At 36.5% G+C, this 17,605-nt stretch overlaps 1 protein-coding gene across 2 annotated transcripts; it reads left to right on the forward strand.

The window, feature by feature from the left end:
- The first annotated feature begins 250 nt into the window (after positions 1 to 250).
- Positions 251 to 17,358, forward strand: Prp5 (pre-mRNA processing factor 5). Of its 2 annotated transcripts, none has more exons than XM_073088810.1 (18): positions 251 to 517; positions 598 to 843; positions 1,280 to 1,433; positions 1,721 to 1,910; positions 2,862 to 2,974; positions 5,068 to 5,194; positions 5,517 to 5,686; positions 6,025 to 6,239; positions 6,556 to 6,790; positions 7,094 to 7,255; positions 10,346 to 10,465; positions 10,714 to 10,921; positions 11,955 to 12,117; positions 12,866 to 13,077; positions 13,419 to 13,582; positions 13,935 to 14,129; positions 14,768 to 14,935; positions 17,083 to 17,358. In XM_073088810.1, the coding sequence occupies exons 1-18, from the start codon at positions 504 to 506 to the stop codon at positions 17,323 to 17,325; spliced, it is 3,099 nt and encodes a 1,032-aa protein (XP_072944911.1). In that variant the 5' UTR covers positions 251 to 503; the 3' UTR covers positions 17,326 to 17,358. The 2 variants fall into 2 exon arrangements, with proteins under 2 accessions (XP_072944911.1, XP_072944913.1); XM_073088812.1 differs by having other exon boundaries at positions 2,865 to 2,974.
- Positions 17,359 to 17,605: the final 247 nt, after the last annotated feature.

Here is a 17,605-nt window from a genome sequence, read left to right on the forward strand (position 1 = left end):
AAGATAATGCTTATTATTGTGCTGAGATTTCACGGCTTGAGATATTATTTAAACTAATGTTATTTTCTCTTTTTTCATTTCTGCTTACTCTTAATAACTTCTGGAAGAGAACTGAGAAGTATTTACTATTTATTTAGTGCACTAATATAAGTTTTATAAACAGAAAATATTTTTTCATTTTTGTGAGTCTATAATCTTGCGTGGTCCATATTTAATCTGTGATAAGTTGGCTGGGGTTGACTTGACAATAAATTGACAACAATTGCGTCAACGCAATGCCGTCAGTCGCGTCATTATTTCTTTTACGCTAATGGTGTTCTGTTTTTACGCTGGTTTTCACGTTATTTCATGTTCATTTGATTCATTTTTCTTAAGAATTCATAATATTGGTGTACAATGAAAATGATAAAGTAACAATATTTCTAATAAAAGTTATATTAATTAGCACAATGAGTTCGTTCTAGTGGTATAATTTGCTGTAGTTCTCTGAATAAATTCGAAACATGGTTAGGAGCGGGTGAGTTTGTGACTACAAAATGTTTATCCTTAATTTAATCGTGTTTGTCGAGTGTTGTTGAGTGTTGTTGTTGTTTTCAGACGTGACCGCGACCGAGATCGTGACCGTAGGCGGTCGCACAGCCGATCAGCAACGCCGGATCGTAAGCGCAGACGATCGAGGTCGCGTAGTAGGGACAGAGCGTCCAAGTCCTCAAAGAGGAAGCGCAGTCGTAGCAGAGAGAGGGATTCGAAGAGAGATCGCAGTAGAGATAGAGACAGGGATAGGGATCGTGACAGAGATAGGGACAGCCACAGAGACCGGGACAGGGATAGGGACAGGAAGAGGTAAGTCTTTTCTTATAATGCTTTTGATAAGCCTTATCATTGTTATTTACACTTTTACTAAACAGAGCTAATATTGTTGTAAGTAGGTTGGTTAATTGTATAGATATTATGACCTTTTTATGTTTTGGCCTGACAATCAAGTAAGCTTGGTAGGTTAGGCTATTATAGTTGTGAGTAACTATGCTGTAGCATAAAGGAATAATCAATTATTTAACTAATTAGTATATGAATATATAAGAATTGATAAACGGACCATTTAGGAGGATAACTATTTAGGCTGAGCCCAATTTTTTAGGATAAAATCACTTGAACATTTAATTTCAAAAACTCTTATAGTTATATAGTAAGAAGTTAAGAAACAACTGTAGCAGAAATAAAATTTCATAGCAGTGTAAGTAAAAAAAATAATGCAGATCATGCCTATGTTATGTTTTAGTGACAAGAGAGATGATAAAAGAAATGGCTCAAAGTCTTCAAGGAAGAAGACACCAGATAGAGATAAGGAGAAAGAGAGAGATGGAAGATCCAAGTCTAAAGAAAAGACCAACAAGACTGACTCCGGGGAGTATGACCTTGGATCTGTGGATAAGGTATATTTAAAAAACATTTTCTTTCTTACTTTAAATAATGTAAAAGGTTTTTTGGGTTTTCTTCTCCTGCGTGTTGTACGTTTAAATAGTTGCATCATTGGCATTGTAAAAAGTAGCTGAAAAGCAAATAATAAATAGGAAAATTAAAAATATTGCTAGTATGGACTTTTTCTTTTCGTGTTTCATAAAAATTTCTAACACAGCGCATCAAATAATAAATTCTAATCTAGACTCTATCCCATATTTATATTAGGTAATAGACAAACATGCAATTTTTTCCCTTTTAGGAAGAAGAGCAAAGTCGCTTAGAAGCAGAAATGCAGAAGCGTCGTGATCGTATTGAACGTTGGCGCGCGGAACGCAAGCGAAAAGAACTGGAGACAGCCAAAAAGGATGTACAAAAGGGCACAGTTGTCACCGCCATACAACTGCCTACTACTAAGAAATGGTCACTAGAAGACGATTCTGGTGATGAAGGTATCTATTAAAAAAAATTATATGACAGAATCATAATACATCATATACTCATAGTAGAATTACTAAAGTTCCATTATCCCCTGATTGAATGATTTTCAGTAAGAGACTACATTGTCTTTTTTAGGCTTCCGTACCCAAAGGGTAAAAACGGAATCCTATTACTAAGACTTCGCTGTCTGTCCGTCTGTCACAGGGCTATATCTCCGGAACCGTAATAGATAGACACATGAAATTTTTACAGGGGATGCATAATGGTGGCCGCTATAACACCAAATACTAAAAATAAAATAAAGTTTAATATTAAAGGGGGTCTCTCCATACAACAAACCAGTATTTTTCGGCATTTTTCGATCTAACTGTTAAAATGTACTAGGAAGACAGTTGAAATTTTTACAATCCGTTTACTACTATAACTGGTATTATAATATATACAAATAAGAACCATAAAACATATTTTAATATAGTTATTTTAATTTGATTATACGTTGTTTACGTATCATTCATTGTCACCCTAACGCCATCTATTTTTGTGTCATGTAACTAAGTATTCTTGAAAATTTACGTATCATTCATCATCGCCCCAATGCGCTCTATTGTTGTTTCTTATAACTAAGTATGTTAAAATAATGAATGGTGGTACAAAAGCCTCTTTTATATAAGAAAACTAAAGTGTCCATCTGCTATGTTTATAATATAATTTTTATAATTTATAGCAGCCAAAAGATAACTGATTTGATTTTTTTCTCTTTGCACTGTCTTATCTTGAATCTTTGGAACCGATTTTGACAGGACTCTCAAGTATGTATATAGTTCTAATAACAGTTTTTTTACATAGAATAAGATAAATCACTTTAATCTTTAAATAGCTTGATATTATTCCACACTTGCTATCTTTCATTGAAATTTTAAAGAGTTTTGTGATGGTAATTGAACGAAAATAATTGTATTAAGTAGGTGAAGATGGTGAACCCAAAGAGAAACCAGTGGTAGAACAGAAGAAGGAGAAAGAACCAGAAGAAGAAGAGATTGACCCCTTGGATGCTTACATGCAAGAAGTACAACAGGTTAGTAAAGATTTTTTATATCTTTGGCAAAGGGAGATCAGTTGGTGAGGCGACTTCACTCAATTCGTCAGGAGGTGATATCACATATCTATCATGTTGTTGCATCATAGTAATGATTTCTTCAGGGTTTATTTTTATACAAAAAAAGTATTAACAGTTAGCTATGCAACCAACTCCTAATAGAACAGGTGTGATATTAGTGTTGCCACTATTAACAACTATAGTCTGATTCATAATTAGGTGTCCAAAATGTAAACAAAGGTGTTGACCTATCAAGAAAATACGTTTGAAATGGTAGGTTCTTATTTTTGTCGATATTAAAGTTACACAACAATAATAAAATAATAATCTAAATAAATTAAGATTAATTCACATTTTCTAATATTTATATCATCTCAATTTCGTTCAATACAGTAATAATAATAAAAAACAAAGTTATGGTAGAAAATTAAAATGTGATAATGGTAAAACAATCGAAATCCAAAAAAATTCTTGTGCCGTCATTTTTAAGTTTCGTATCTGATATTATTCATTTTCGTGATTGTGATCGAACTCGTTTACATAACGCGCTTGTTAAATTGTGTATATTTGTTAAAGTTTTAGTTTTTTGTTGAGTTTGTTTTGGTTTTGGTTTCTTGTTAATTTTGACAGTGACATTTCTTTGTTTACATTTTGGACACCTAATTATGAATCAGACTATAATTTGAAATCCTTTATGAGTATGATTTAGCACATTTCGTAAACTACTTGAGGCAGGAGTACAGTCCCTTAAAGAGCTCTACCATCATAAATTCTCTAACAAAGTCTCTGACTCAAGTTTAGCTATTAATTTGTCTATTTGTCGTAAAATAAAATTGGTTTCCTTTATACTTCATAGCCTTGTAATATAAGTGGTAGGGGTGTGCGAATATCGTTCGAATCGAATCGAATCGAATATCATTTTCGAATAATTCGAATAATTCAAAAAATTTCGAATAATTCGAAAAGTTTCGAATAATTCGTAAAAATTTCGAATAATTCGAAAGTTTTCGAATAATTCGCGAATTAAGGGCTCGAACACAAAACTGCGATGCGACGCGATGCGAATTCGCAACGCAGAAAATTGCGATGCGAATAGCTGCGATGCGATATCGTGCGGCATAGCGTCTCCCAGGGTGACCATTCTTTCGATAACCGTCAACCGTACGGAACGTATATTGAAAATTAGGTCGTGACATGGATCGTAAAAACAAGTGTGCACTTTTGTTATTGCTTAAGAGATTCAGGAAAGAGTAACAAAGAAAATTTTTGGGTTCATCCATTTATCACATATCATTTATTTTATATTTAGTTTCCCAAAGTACAGGGCGTTCCTCAATCAGTAATATAAAAAAGTCAACGACGTACTTTGTCATTTTTTTACATACGTCTTCCCACCCAACAAATATAGGTCTGTACGTTTTTCCCACACGCTGTCTCAGGACGAACTAAAAATGGCGTCAACAAGTGTGACGAAACATCGCAGGAATGTGCGATGCGAATTAATTCGCAAGTTCTTGCGATGCGTCGAGGGAGCTCGCAGATTTTTGCGATGCGACGTCGCATCGCAGTTTTGTGTACGAACCCTAAGGGGGTATTCTAGTCTAGAAGCATGAATTTCAGGTAATTTTTTGAAGTGCCGTAAAAAAAGGCAATCAATATTTTTACCATCCATTTTTTTTATAAGTTATTTATTAACATTACAAGAATAGGATCATCCCCAAATTTCAATTTTTACTATTTTTAAAAAATTCTGTTAAACTGACTGTTAAATTTTTATTCGAAAATTGAAAATAAGAAACCCTGAAAAAATTCGAATTATTCAAAAATTTTCGAATTATTCGAAAATTTTCGAATTATTCGAAATTTTTCGAATTATTCGGGAACTTTCGAATAATTCGAATTTTCGAATTATTCGATTCGAGTTTCGAATCGAATATTAATATTCGATTCGGAACGAATAATTCGTAAGTTCGAATTATTCGCACACCCCTAATAAGTGGCTAATTTCTTGCAATATTATTATATTCTTTATTTAATAGTATCAATTTAATACAAAATCTCTTGTATTACAGGAAGTGCGTAAAGTGAACCAAATAGATCAAGCCAGAGGTATTATAAGCGTGCCGTCGGCCGGCGACTCCGGCGTAGTCATACTCACTGGCACTGCTAAGAAGCCGGTCACTGAACAGAAAAATAAAGGTAACGTAATAAAATTAATTTATCTCGAAGTGAGGTCAATCATTTTTGAAGAATTAATGTTTTAATTATATTCCACCTCTGCAAAAGTTATATAAGATATTGATATAGAAATTAGTGAGCGTTGTTGTTTTTTTACCCTACTCCGGTACTGCATTCCCTAATGGCTTAATGGATTTTAAGGTGGAACATGTGTGAAATTGACTAAAATTTTCCCTTTTCAATAAATTGTTTTTAAGCAGCTCGGGGTTTTCTTTTTTGGTAATATTTTTTCGAAAAAATTTACTTATGATAATACTAATTGTATTTGTGTTTGAATTGATAGGTGAACTGATAGAACAAAATCAAGACGGATTAGAGTACTCATCAGAGGAAGAAACAGAGGATATCAAAGACCAAGCAGCGAATCTTGCCTCCAAACAGAGGAAAGATCTTGCTAAAGTTGACCATGCGAGCTTGCAGTACTTACCTTTCAGGAAGGCCTTCTATACAGAGGTAAGTTCAATGAGACAGATGCCATTTACAATCAGATTAAAGTCTGTATCTGTTGTAGGTGAATCTGACTTTAGCTTAAATATATAGTAATTTTTGTATGTAATAAAGCAGTAATATTTGTGCTTTCGTTTTAATTCATTAATTAATGTATTTGATTTGTCAAGTAACTTCAAGTATAATTTCTTCTCTATATTGGGTAATTTTAATATATTTATGGATAGTTGCATCTTGTAACTATCCCATATTAGGTAAATTACATCATTAAAAAAAACTACAACTATATTTAATTATATTTTAATGAATTTATTGAATATTTAATATATTTTGATACTTTTTAGGTGAATGAGTTAGCCAGAATGTCACCAGAAGAGGTTGAGTCATACAGGACGGAGTTGGAAGGCATTCGCGTTAAAGGCAAGGGTTGTCCAAAGCCAATAAAGAATTGGGCACACTGTGGCATCAGCAAAAAGGAGCTGGATATATTAAAGAAGTTGAATTTTGAAAAGCCAACACCTATACAGGCTCAGGCTATACCGGCTATTATGTCAGGAAGGTAAATATGTACAGTATTGTTATTATTTTAAGTAGAATAAAATGGGTAATTTTAGTAAGGGTATAAAATTGTTTTATATAGATTTATTTTACTGAAAGATATTTTTATAAGAAAAATTGTACCTTTTCTCTTATAAGTTGCTTCCGTATTAGACAACACTGGCCTCATACAATAATATAACTTGCATGGCAATTTGAACCCAATACAGTTAAGAGTTTAAATAAAATTAACAAAAAAATACATTTTTAACATTCTTATTTTGTGAAGAATCTACAATCTCATTTGTGATTCAATTTAACATGTAATAAAATTTCAGGGACTTAATAGGCATAGCAAAGACAGGCTCCGGTAAGACCTTAGCATTCATCCTGCCGATGTTCCGTCACGTGCTGGACCAGCCGCCGCTAGAGGACACTGATGGACCCATCTCCCTCATCATGACCCCCACGAGGGAACTGTGCATGCAGATTGGGAAGGATATCAAGAAATTTTCCAAGTCTCTCGGGTTAAGAGTTGTTTGTGTGTATGGTGGGACTGGGATCTCAGAACAAGTGAGTTTTTGGTAATTGTGTAATACAATTCTAGAATTTGACAGGAGATTGAGTGTAGAGTAAAATCGATAGCGTAATTCAGAATACTTGTGGCGCCATCTCATGAATACAAAGGCGTATTATATCTTAATGTTTCAAAATATCGTTAATTCTCAAATCTTATCACGATGATTAACTATATTTTGGCTTATAACAATCCGACATCAATAACATAATTAACAAGAACTGATGAAATTATGAAATTTATGATTTCCAGCAAGTTTGGCAGTATTGAAAAAGTCATAACTAAATCTTTTATTTTAGATTGCGGAGCTGAAACGCGGTGCGGAAATGATAGTATGCACTCCGGGCCGCATGATCGACATGCTGGCCGCCAACTCGGGCCGCGTGACCAACCTGCGCCGCGTCACCTACATCGTGCTGGACGAGGCCGACAGGATGTTCGACATGGGCTTCGAGCCGCAGGTACGTCGTGCTGGACGGTAGTATGCACTGTGGGCCGCATGATCGACATGTTGGCCGCCAACTGTAGACTGATAACCTATCGCCCACCTCCTTTATATACGTATACCCAATGACATTTTATACTTATAGACAGGTTATACCCGTACTAACTTGACCGAAAACTTGAGCGAAACTCCATTGATAGCACACATGCACGTTTTTTATTTTACTTACCTTTCACTACTTAGACAAATGTTCTCTAAGGGACAGAGCTATTAGAACAATGTGATAAAAAAAGACAACTAGTGTTTGACATTGCGTTTAAAGTGTACGCCAACGTAAATATTGACCATGGAATATAGTGACCAATGATTACTTCAGTCAAAACGGGACATCGATTTTTTTATGTCAACTACTTTTTATTTGAAAAAATATGGTTTAAAAAACTAAAAACACGTTATTATGATAAAATCAACTAAAAAGTAGAAAATAATTTTCAATCTAGGGATTATTTAAGGAACAGTAAATAGTATAATTGAGGAAAAAGTGTGGGGCGCTTTTCGAAAACTGATAAATGGAGCACCCCATGCTTTTTTCACAATTTTACTATTTATTGTTATTTAATTAGAAGTTACTTAATTAAACGTTACTAATAATTCAAGATGGCGGAAATTTGCTTTTAAAACATTGTTATTTTAAATTTATGGATTTTAATATTTAGTTATCATTACTGTTATTTGGGAAAACGGACCAATTTTGTGTCCCGAGGTTCTTTTCGGAGACAACGGGACGAAGCATCGAAAAAAGGGACTGTACCGTTCAAAACAGGACATATGGTCACTTATCCATTGATCCGCATGCTTGTCAAAGACAAAGAGATAATGGGACAGAAGGTAAAAAATATACAAAACTGTTGATATGTTTTAGTGCGCCGTTTACGTAGAAATTTTATAGTACATTTTAACTAAATAATTTATTATATAAATATATAATTTAAAAGTCTGATACAAAATATGTAGATTTTATGGTTTATTCTATTTTATCTTTAAATAATGTATCTATACAGATCGATTGGTTTAAAATAGACAATTTAAAAATATAATCAATTTTTTATTCAAAATAGGTTCTTTATTCTTTTTTAATGTAATTGCATCTACCACCACTTCACAAGGTGTTTCGATATGGAGAATAAGCGAAAAATTTCTGGCTATACAAAGATTGTTTATCAAGTTCAATAAAGACGTAGATAGGTTACTAACAAAACAACCGGCGCTTGTTAGTGGCACTCATCGGGAGAAATACACACTACTTTATAAATATTATATTTAAACAACACACTAATAAATAGTTAAGAGGAGCAAGTAGGACGGCATGTTCGCCTCTTAATGTGCGGGCGATAGGTGCGCCGGCTGCGGCATCCGCGGCGCGCGGCCAGTCGCCTCACTCCTCGACCACTTGGCCTACGGCGGTGGGCAGAGACGGACGCTCGCGATAATTTGTAACCGATCCCAATTAAACAGTTAAAATACAGTCCACTTCTTTCATTTCGAGCCCTATGCATATTAGGTTGTCCCTGTAGTTCCGGAACTAGAATAGGGCTACGGTATCCCCTGCCTGTCGTAAGAGGCGACTAAAAGGGGGCTTCCGGGGTTGCGGGCGGCAAGAGTGGGAGCTCGAACCGCCCGACCAGCGGCCCCGGGAAGGACGACGGTATGTGTGGTCGCATACCGTCGTACACACTAGATGGTGTGGCGAGCGTCAAGCTCGCCTGGGCAGAGCCCGACGGGGCAACGCGCTAAGAGGACTCCGGTTGTGTTCCTTTGGAGATCCCGAAGCCCTCTACGCAGCGCAGAGGACGGCCACCGAGGGGGTTTTAGTGCGGTAAAAATCCCACATAACCCGGCGTCGCTCCCACGTTGTCGGGTACCTTTTGAAGGTTTCCCCTTCGATAACAAAAAAAAAAGGCATATTAGGTGCTCTAACACGGCACGTCTAACTGAATATGCAAAAAAAGGATAAACATATAACTTTATGCGTGGCAATCATGATGACTATTCGTTAAAGATGAGTTTAAGTCTGATCCGTCTATATGAATTAATTGAATAGCTACCTGTAATGTGCTTGGTATAGAGAGAATAAATTCGTATATGCATTAATTTAATATGGTATTAGTATTAAGGGAAAAATACGTAATTCAGTGCATGTCTCTGCGTGAATGTTGCATGGAATGGAGAAGGGTGTTCAAGAGTGTTTTATGATTAACTACTAGTATGATTTTTGGATGCAGGCAAAATAAAAAATAAATTCTTTGGTTTTGTAAGATTTAATTATCATCGTCCATGGTATGTTCAGAGCAAGTCCGACTCTAATAATTTGGATGCGAATCGTCTTCCCTTCTTACCTTGCGAACAATGTCCAACCACTTTAGTCGCCCTATTTCATTTAATGGGAACCTAAAACATACACAGAAATACAATCACTACACAGAAATAGTATTAGAAAAAATATCGACTTAAACATCAAATTAATAAATATAACTTTCAAATTAGTAAATGATTTGTGTAGTTTCTTACGATATATATACCAATAATGTACCTTCTGGACTATTTATTAATTTAATCTATGATACATGGATACGCACAATTCATAACGCTTCTCTTTTACACTTAGTAATATGCCCATCTTTTTATTCGCTCTATTATCTGTGACATATATTTACGCTAAATTTAATTTGAATTATTGAAAAATCGATAATAACTTCTTGAAATTGAAATACTTACGAATGATAAGTGATTCCACCACCTTGGGTGATTTTTCCGCTGTAGTTTGTGCAAAATATCATGACACAAGACGGCATTTATAATCACTTTTCAACACAGAAACTTTGACATAGACACGACCATTCTGAGAGGCGCGCGGCCCGTGACTAAGTTGTCATAGGCCAATTAGCCCATGAATCATGTGCCAAATTTCGAACGTGTATGACTCATCTACGTCTTTATTAGTAGTATATCGATGCGTATACCCATATCTGTTGATTGTCTAGTCGCGTATAATATATTAACTTATATATAAATTCTAATAATATAAAAAATTAAACCTTGTTCACAGGTAATGAAGATAATTGACAACGTAAGACCAGACAGGCAAACTGTAATGTTCAGTGCCACGTTCCCCCGACAAATGGAGGCGCTTGCTCGGCGGATACTCCAAAAACCAATTGAAATTCAGGTAAATGCACGTTGTACTACGTAACTTGCGTACGTGTCTTATCTGTGCGTATGCGCGCGCGCGCGTGTGTGTGTGTGTATACGTTCTTGGTTACATGCATGTGTGCGTGTGTGCGCGCGCGCGGCTTATGTTATTATTATTTAATGAATAAATGTAGTTTTTGTAAATTCATATTCTCATATAAAGATTACCTATGACGTGTCATCGTTTAATTTACGAATGATTCAACTATATATGATTTATTATAGGTCGGCGGCAGAAGTGTAGTATGCAAAGATGTAGAACAGCACGTGGCCATTCTAGAAGAAGACGCGAAGTTCTTTAAACTGCTGGAACTCTTGGGCCTCTACAGTCAAATGGGCAGCATCATCGTGTTCGTGGACAAACAAGAGAACGCGGATAGTCTGCTTAAAGACCTCATGAAGGCTTCCTATTCCTGTATGAGTTTGCACGGAGGTGAGATCGAATTGTTGTTCTCGTCAATAATAACGGCATAGTTAAATAGTGGATTTGCCACATTTGGAGATTTGGAATTGTATTTGCCAGATTTTCGAAATATATGGGTTCTGTGATGTGCTCTTTCTCTTTGGTATTGAGCTTGAAAATTATGGTCGCTCAAGCAATTGTTTATAGAAGACGAATTATTTTTGATGTTAAATGGTAAATTTTTAATCAATAATACTTGAATTATATTACCATACTTCTTGATAGAGTATCTTGTAATCTACAGATTTTTTTTAATTGTCTGTCATTATTATCCTCTTTACAATAAATAACTAATAACACAATTTTCCTTTCAGCATCGTCATCATACTGGGAGGAATTCTTATCAACAATTTTATGTTTTATATATTTATGTATTTATATATATATATTGGCAATGCGAATAATATAACTTCTTTATTTTATTAAAATATTTGACCCTCTAAAATATCAACATTTAATTTTTATTATAATTTTATAAGAGTATAAAGATGAACTTTACAAAATCATTTATAGTCTAAACTTATTGGGTAAAGGGAGAATCTTTTTGATAAGTTTTTGATGTATAAAAGGTATTATGTATCAAATTTACTCATTGCTTAATATTGCACATATAATAAGTGTCTATAGAATTGAGTTTATGAGTCCTTTTCACGCTTAACAAATAAAGTGTAGTAACATTTGCATAACACAACAATAACTTGTATAAAAAATTAACAATTAGGAAGTTCAAAAGAATGTAGACAAGTATAAAATACTTAATACTAGACATTAGGTTGTAAATTCAGCAAGGTATTGCTGCTAGTATCTTGATACACTTCCTCGGGGCAGCGATTTGGCTCATTTATTTTGTTTATAAAATTTTGGTGTTAATTGTATTCGTTTACTAAATAGTTTTTTTTTTTAATTTCTATTGTAATCATTGAAATGTTTAAATTATAATTTTAATACTAAGCCAGCAGCGATGCATCACCAAGTGACATATATTAATGGTGGCCTGTTACAGGTATTGATCAATTCGACAGGGACTCGACGATAGTGGACTTCAAGTCGGGCAAGGTGAAGCTGCTGGTGGCCACCAGCGTGGCGGCGCGCGGCCTCGACGTCAAGCAACTCGTGCTCGTCGTTAACTACGACTGTCCGAACCATTATGAGGATTATGTGCACAGGTGATCTACTAACAAATATTTTTCATTTAAGGTGGTAGAACCCTTTGTGGTTCGGCTCCGGCGGCACCACCGCCACACCTATTTCTGCCTCATAACAGCAGTGTTAAGCGCTGCTGTGTTTGAAGGGTGTGGTAACAGAGACATGGTTTTCGGAGGCGTTCCAGCTTAGTCCTCAGGAGTAGCGGCGCATCTGTGGCCGACCTCGGGTAGGAATATCTAATCCTATCTGGGGTTGAGACAGATGTCCGTGGGCGGCAGTAGCCACTTACCATCAGGTGGACTACATGCTCGTCTGCTACTCCTATATTATATAAAAAAAACTGGATGAATGTATAAACTAACCTTATCTGGTGTAACTGGACGTTAAGTATAGTTTTATGAATAAAGAGTCAAAGAAAATACATTTTCGTAGGTATCAAGAGACAAGGTTGCTTAGCAACATTATACTTTATTTATATTTCATTTCGTCTGATGTTCGAACTAATGATAATTGGAATGATGTTGTAGTACTTTTAGTTCTGACGTTTTTTCTACACTGAAGTTCATTATGCATTGTAATTATCTAGTTATCATTTAAAAAAATGAGAAATGCATTGTTTCGCTCAATTTATTCAACTCAATTTGCGAGCTGAGTTCCTATATTTTACTTATAATGTAAAATTTTGTTATCCATGCATTTTTACAAAATTTTCTTTTATATTTCCTTTTATTTCCCCCATATATCTCTAAACCTGTTCAAAATCAATAGATGCGGTCGTACCGGCCGTGCGGGTAACAAGGGTTACGCGTGGACATTCCTAACACCGGAGCAGGGCCGGTACGCGGGCGATGTGTTACGAGCGTACGAGTTGGCGGGTACTAATCCACCGGTGGAGTTGCGGGCCTTGTGGGATAAATACAAGGAGGCACAGGAGAAGGAGGGGAAGAAGGTGCACACTGGGGGCGGGTTTAGTGGGAAAGGTGAGATTAATTTAAGGGAAGCTAGAGAGAGATGGCAAGGAGGTAGTCATATAGATATAGACGAAAGAGTGAAAAAGAGTGTGAGAAAAGGAAAAAAAATAACAAAAACGTAACGTGGGTTCAGGCTGCCCTCTAAAAATAGTTCAACGAATATGCTGTAAGCAGACCTAGTGATTTAATGGAGTCTCGTTTTCGTCTCGTTAATGGAACAGCAACGAAATAAAGAGACAAGAAATATCGTTTATTCGTTACAATAAATCTAAATACAAATACCATATAACTTATTAATAGAGTGAAGCTAAAACATAAATACCATTCACAATATATATTTTTGTGTTCAGGTTTCAAATTTGACGAGTCGGAAGCTCAAGCTGCTAGCGAGAAGAAGAAGTACCAGAAAGCTGCGCTCGGCTTGCAGGACTCTGATGATGAAGACGTGGAAGGCGACCTCGACCAGCAGATTGAGACCATGCTCGCTGCCAAGAAGATCGTCAAGGAGATTAAGGTACTCATACATTAAATACAGGGCACTTTACAGGAAGCCTTATTTTTGAATATTGCTACTTGAATATTGCTTTGAAATGTACAAAGTTATAAAATGATATGGTTCACTTGTTGAAGTTTGTCTGTATATAAAAAAATCTTACAATAAATCTCCTAGTAAATTATCCTAGTTTAGTACTGTCGTGAATTTTATTGAATATTTTAAGATCAGCTAAAGGAAAATGTTATTAGAAGAACTCAATTTAAATTTTCGTACACTTCTGTAAAATTGCTGCAAAAATTCGTCTATGTTTCGACACACATCTGCAATGTTTTTCATCTTAAAAATATATCAAAAATGTTATTTGTTCCAGCCGGGCTCCGCCCCCGGAGCGCCCGTGGCGGCGGCCGGAGCGCCCGCCGGCGTCGACGGCAAGTTGGAGCTGGCGCGAAGGCTTGCCTCCCGTATCAATCTCGCGAAGGGATTGGGAGTCGAACACAAGGGCGCAACGCAACAAGCCGCCGAGGCGATTCTTAAGGGAGCGCCTTCTACGCACACTCTTATTACTGTAAGCGAATATTAAACTTAATAAACATACTATGAATGACAGGCACGAATGGACGTTTTTCGGTTACGTGGGTCGTCGCCCGGACGCGTATTTTACCCTGCATGCTTGATATAAATCGTAAGTCTTGTGGCAGAAAAAAAATTCTATGGGAAGCGAGGAATAGGCAGCGCAGCGAGCGACTGGCATGCGAGTCAGATCCGCAAAAGGACTCTCAATCACGGGTGATAGGAAAAGGACAAATAATGAATAATCGTATTTCTTATTGGTATAGCTCGCGTAAAACTTCAAGTCCGCTCTGAAGCTAGTGCGCGCAGGTGTCAGTCCGAGAGCCAATGCGGTCGAACACAACTACAAGCATATACTCCGTAACGTATACACTTAAGGGCACACTAACGCAGCTATGTAGCCCTGGGCGAGAGCGGGCAGCGGAGGGTGCCAGGGGGTCCCGCGCTGCCTGCGCGTGCTATTGCGACGCGGCTCGCTTCTATATTCGGAGTGGACTAGCAGCTTGGCGCGGACTCTACCCACCAACAAATATAATGATGGTTGCTCTGAACTCCAGAGTCGATTCACTAAAAGTTCACTACTTTCTTAAATATTTTATACACTACATGCATTGACATTATATGTCCACCCAGGCTAAGACCGTGGCAGAGCAGCTGGCAGCGAAGCTGAACACGCGGCTGAACTACCAGCCGCGCGACGAGAGCGCGGCCGAGCCGGCGGAGGAGGTGTTCCGCAAGTACGAGACCGAGCTCGAGATCAACGACTTCCCGCAGCAGGCGCGCTGGCGGGTCACCAGCAAGGTAATGTAGTTCAATAAATACATTTGTCATGTGTGATTAATTTAAGATATTGTCTGCGCCAAACTTGTAGTCCGCTCTGAAGTTGTTGCGCGCAGATGTATTCAGAGAACCAATGGGGTCGAAGACAACAAGCATATACTCTGTAGCAACAGTAGTGGCACACTAACGCAGCTATGTACCCGCGGGCGAAAGCAGGCAGCGGAGGGTGCCGAAGGGGTGCTATGTCTTCGTCTCTCTAATATCTACAATTAGCTGTTGCGACGCGACTCATTTCTATATTTAGAGTACACTAGAAGTTTGACGCGGACGCTCGATTCTGAGTTTCGCACAGCAGCAGTATGTGTTTTCAGTCTACACTGTACGAACTAAAGCCGTAAGTTCGTTCGTAGTATCGGACACGTACTCAAATGCATGTGTCAATCTCGATAATCGATATGAATAAATGGACTAGAAAAACAAATGGCGGTTGTTTTATCTCGTTTTTGTAACGTCGTTGATGTATAGGTAATGCTTACAGGTTACTTATAAATATGAGGTATTCCAATTTAGATTCACTCTGCGATATAGCTAGATGAATGAAATGGAAACATTTACTAGGGGGACCTATTTGGACAAAATATTTTGTCCATAATCCCATTCACCGTAAATAATCTCAGTTTTTGATTTGAACCTCTACTAATACCAAATACCAATATAACTAAATAATATTTATACAATTCTTGTTTTCCACAGTTCGCGTTGCATACTTAATTTTTTATTCCATAACATTTTTTTTGCTTATCACATTCATTATTATCTCAGTTCTTCAGTTATCTGAGTTATAAGAGTTCAAACAGTCAGGAAACAAATTAAATAATACTTGTTAAATTACAATCTAGTTCGTAGCGGCTCGGTCGAGAGCTATATCTGTATATCTTATCGCGTCAAGAAGTTCATGTTTCGTGGATTTTCTCCTTAGCAATATCTGAATGTTATTTCATCACTTTAAAATAGTGATATAATAGTACATTACAATACGAGGACGAAAAATTTTTTTCTGACAAGTGTGAGTTTGCAGGCCGAGCCGCAGGCGAGGACTGCAATCACACGAGTCAGAAAAACATTTTTCGTCCGCGTGTTGTATAAAATTTTATATTACGGGGTCGGAAATGGGGGTTTTGCGCACGCGAAGCGTGCGTAAAACGTCCATTTACGCACGCCGTGATATAAATATATTTGTCCTAGTTACTGGTTAAGTTGATACATTTTAATTTGTTTTGAAGTTCCTCAGTGTCATAGTGTTGCAACTGACGCGTATTATTGTACGAATAAAGTTGTTAAAGTACAAAGTTGTCTTTGTTGCGTAAACAATTTCCAGTAAACAAAATCCGAACTAGATAAACAAGTCAATTGAAAAATAAACTTGCAACATTGAAATGTATGTGATAATGATTTAATTTATATCCACATAATTAATTAATTTTTATTTGGTCAATACCTTGTCTCTTAATGACGCAGTTGACATTCCTTATTTACTTGTAGTCACTTTTATTGTCTTTCTCGAGTCCTCATTTCTTTATAGATGTATCGACCCGAGGTCACATTGTCCTAGAGAGATAACCCTTGCATATTTATGGTCATCGGGCTTCTCAGACCCCCAGTGTAACTCCTAGCGTTGGTGCAGGCAGTCAACATGTTGTTAAAGTTAGCGTTGCTCGGAGTTCTAGTATTCTTCTGTGTGAAGCTCCTTAACAAAAGACGAAGGTGCTTCTATTGTAACTAGTCGGTTTTAAAGGTAATTTAATTAATTATTTATCATCTTATGGAGATTATTTAAAAGGTTTATACGAATCCGCACGCATTTAGTGGTGTTCTCGAATTATAAAGGCGTCTTATAAAGTTATGGTCTCGTTCATATTGTAGATCATATACATTATATAGTTATGGAGGATGTCAAATAAGCTGTTCTTCAACTATGCAAGTTGTTATTTAAATAGGATTAGGTATTAATATAAAAAAATGAGAGCAGGATAAAAGATACATAGACAATAGACAACATAAACAATACTAATCATAGTCTGTTTAATATTGTTTATGTTTTATCTATAGTAATGTACCTTTACGTGTTGTGATGTTATATGATTCCTAAAATACATTCTTAATTACAGGAGGCGTTGGCTCTTATCAGCGAGTATTCTGAGGCGGGAATCACAGTCCGTGGAACATACGTGCCGCCCGGTAAGGCACCTCCTGAGGGCGAGAGGAAGCTCTACTTGGCCATAGAAAGTTCCCAAGAACTCGCCGTTGCTAAGGCCAAGTCGGAAATCACTCGCCTCATCAAGGAAGAACTGCTGAAGTTACAGACCTCCGCCCATCACATGATAAACAAAGCTAGATATAAGGTCATCTAATGTAACTGATGAATTATAAGTTGATGGAGTTTATTTTGAGTTTTATTTGTGGAAATACTTTTTAATTTAAACTGTAATAGTATCCCGATACTTATTGTATAAACTAAGATTGGAAATCTATAAAAAAATGTGTTTCTTTAAGGTAACATTTGTTTTTTAGCGATCATTATACAAATAGGCTAAAACAACAGTTTTCCTCAAAATACATCGTTCAATGGTGCAACAAGTTCTAATTCTCTACATGATTGATTGACTGAGTGAGGACTGAATGATTTATGAT

The sequence above is a fragment of the Epargyreus clarus genome, unplaced genomic scaffold, assembly GCF_041222505.1.
Source record: "Epargyreus clarus isolate Ecla_fem2 unplaced genomic scaffold, WU_Ecla_fem_2.2 ptg000027l, whole genome shotgun sequence".
In the NCBI taxonomy this organism is placed as follows: Eukaryota; Metazoa; Arthropoda; class Insecta; order Lepidoptera; family Hesperiidae; genus Epargyreus; species Epargyreus clarus.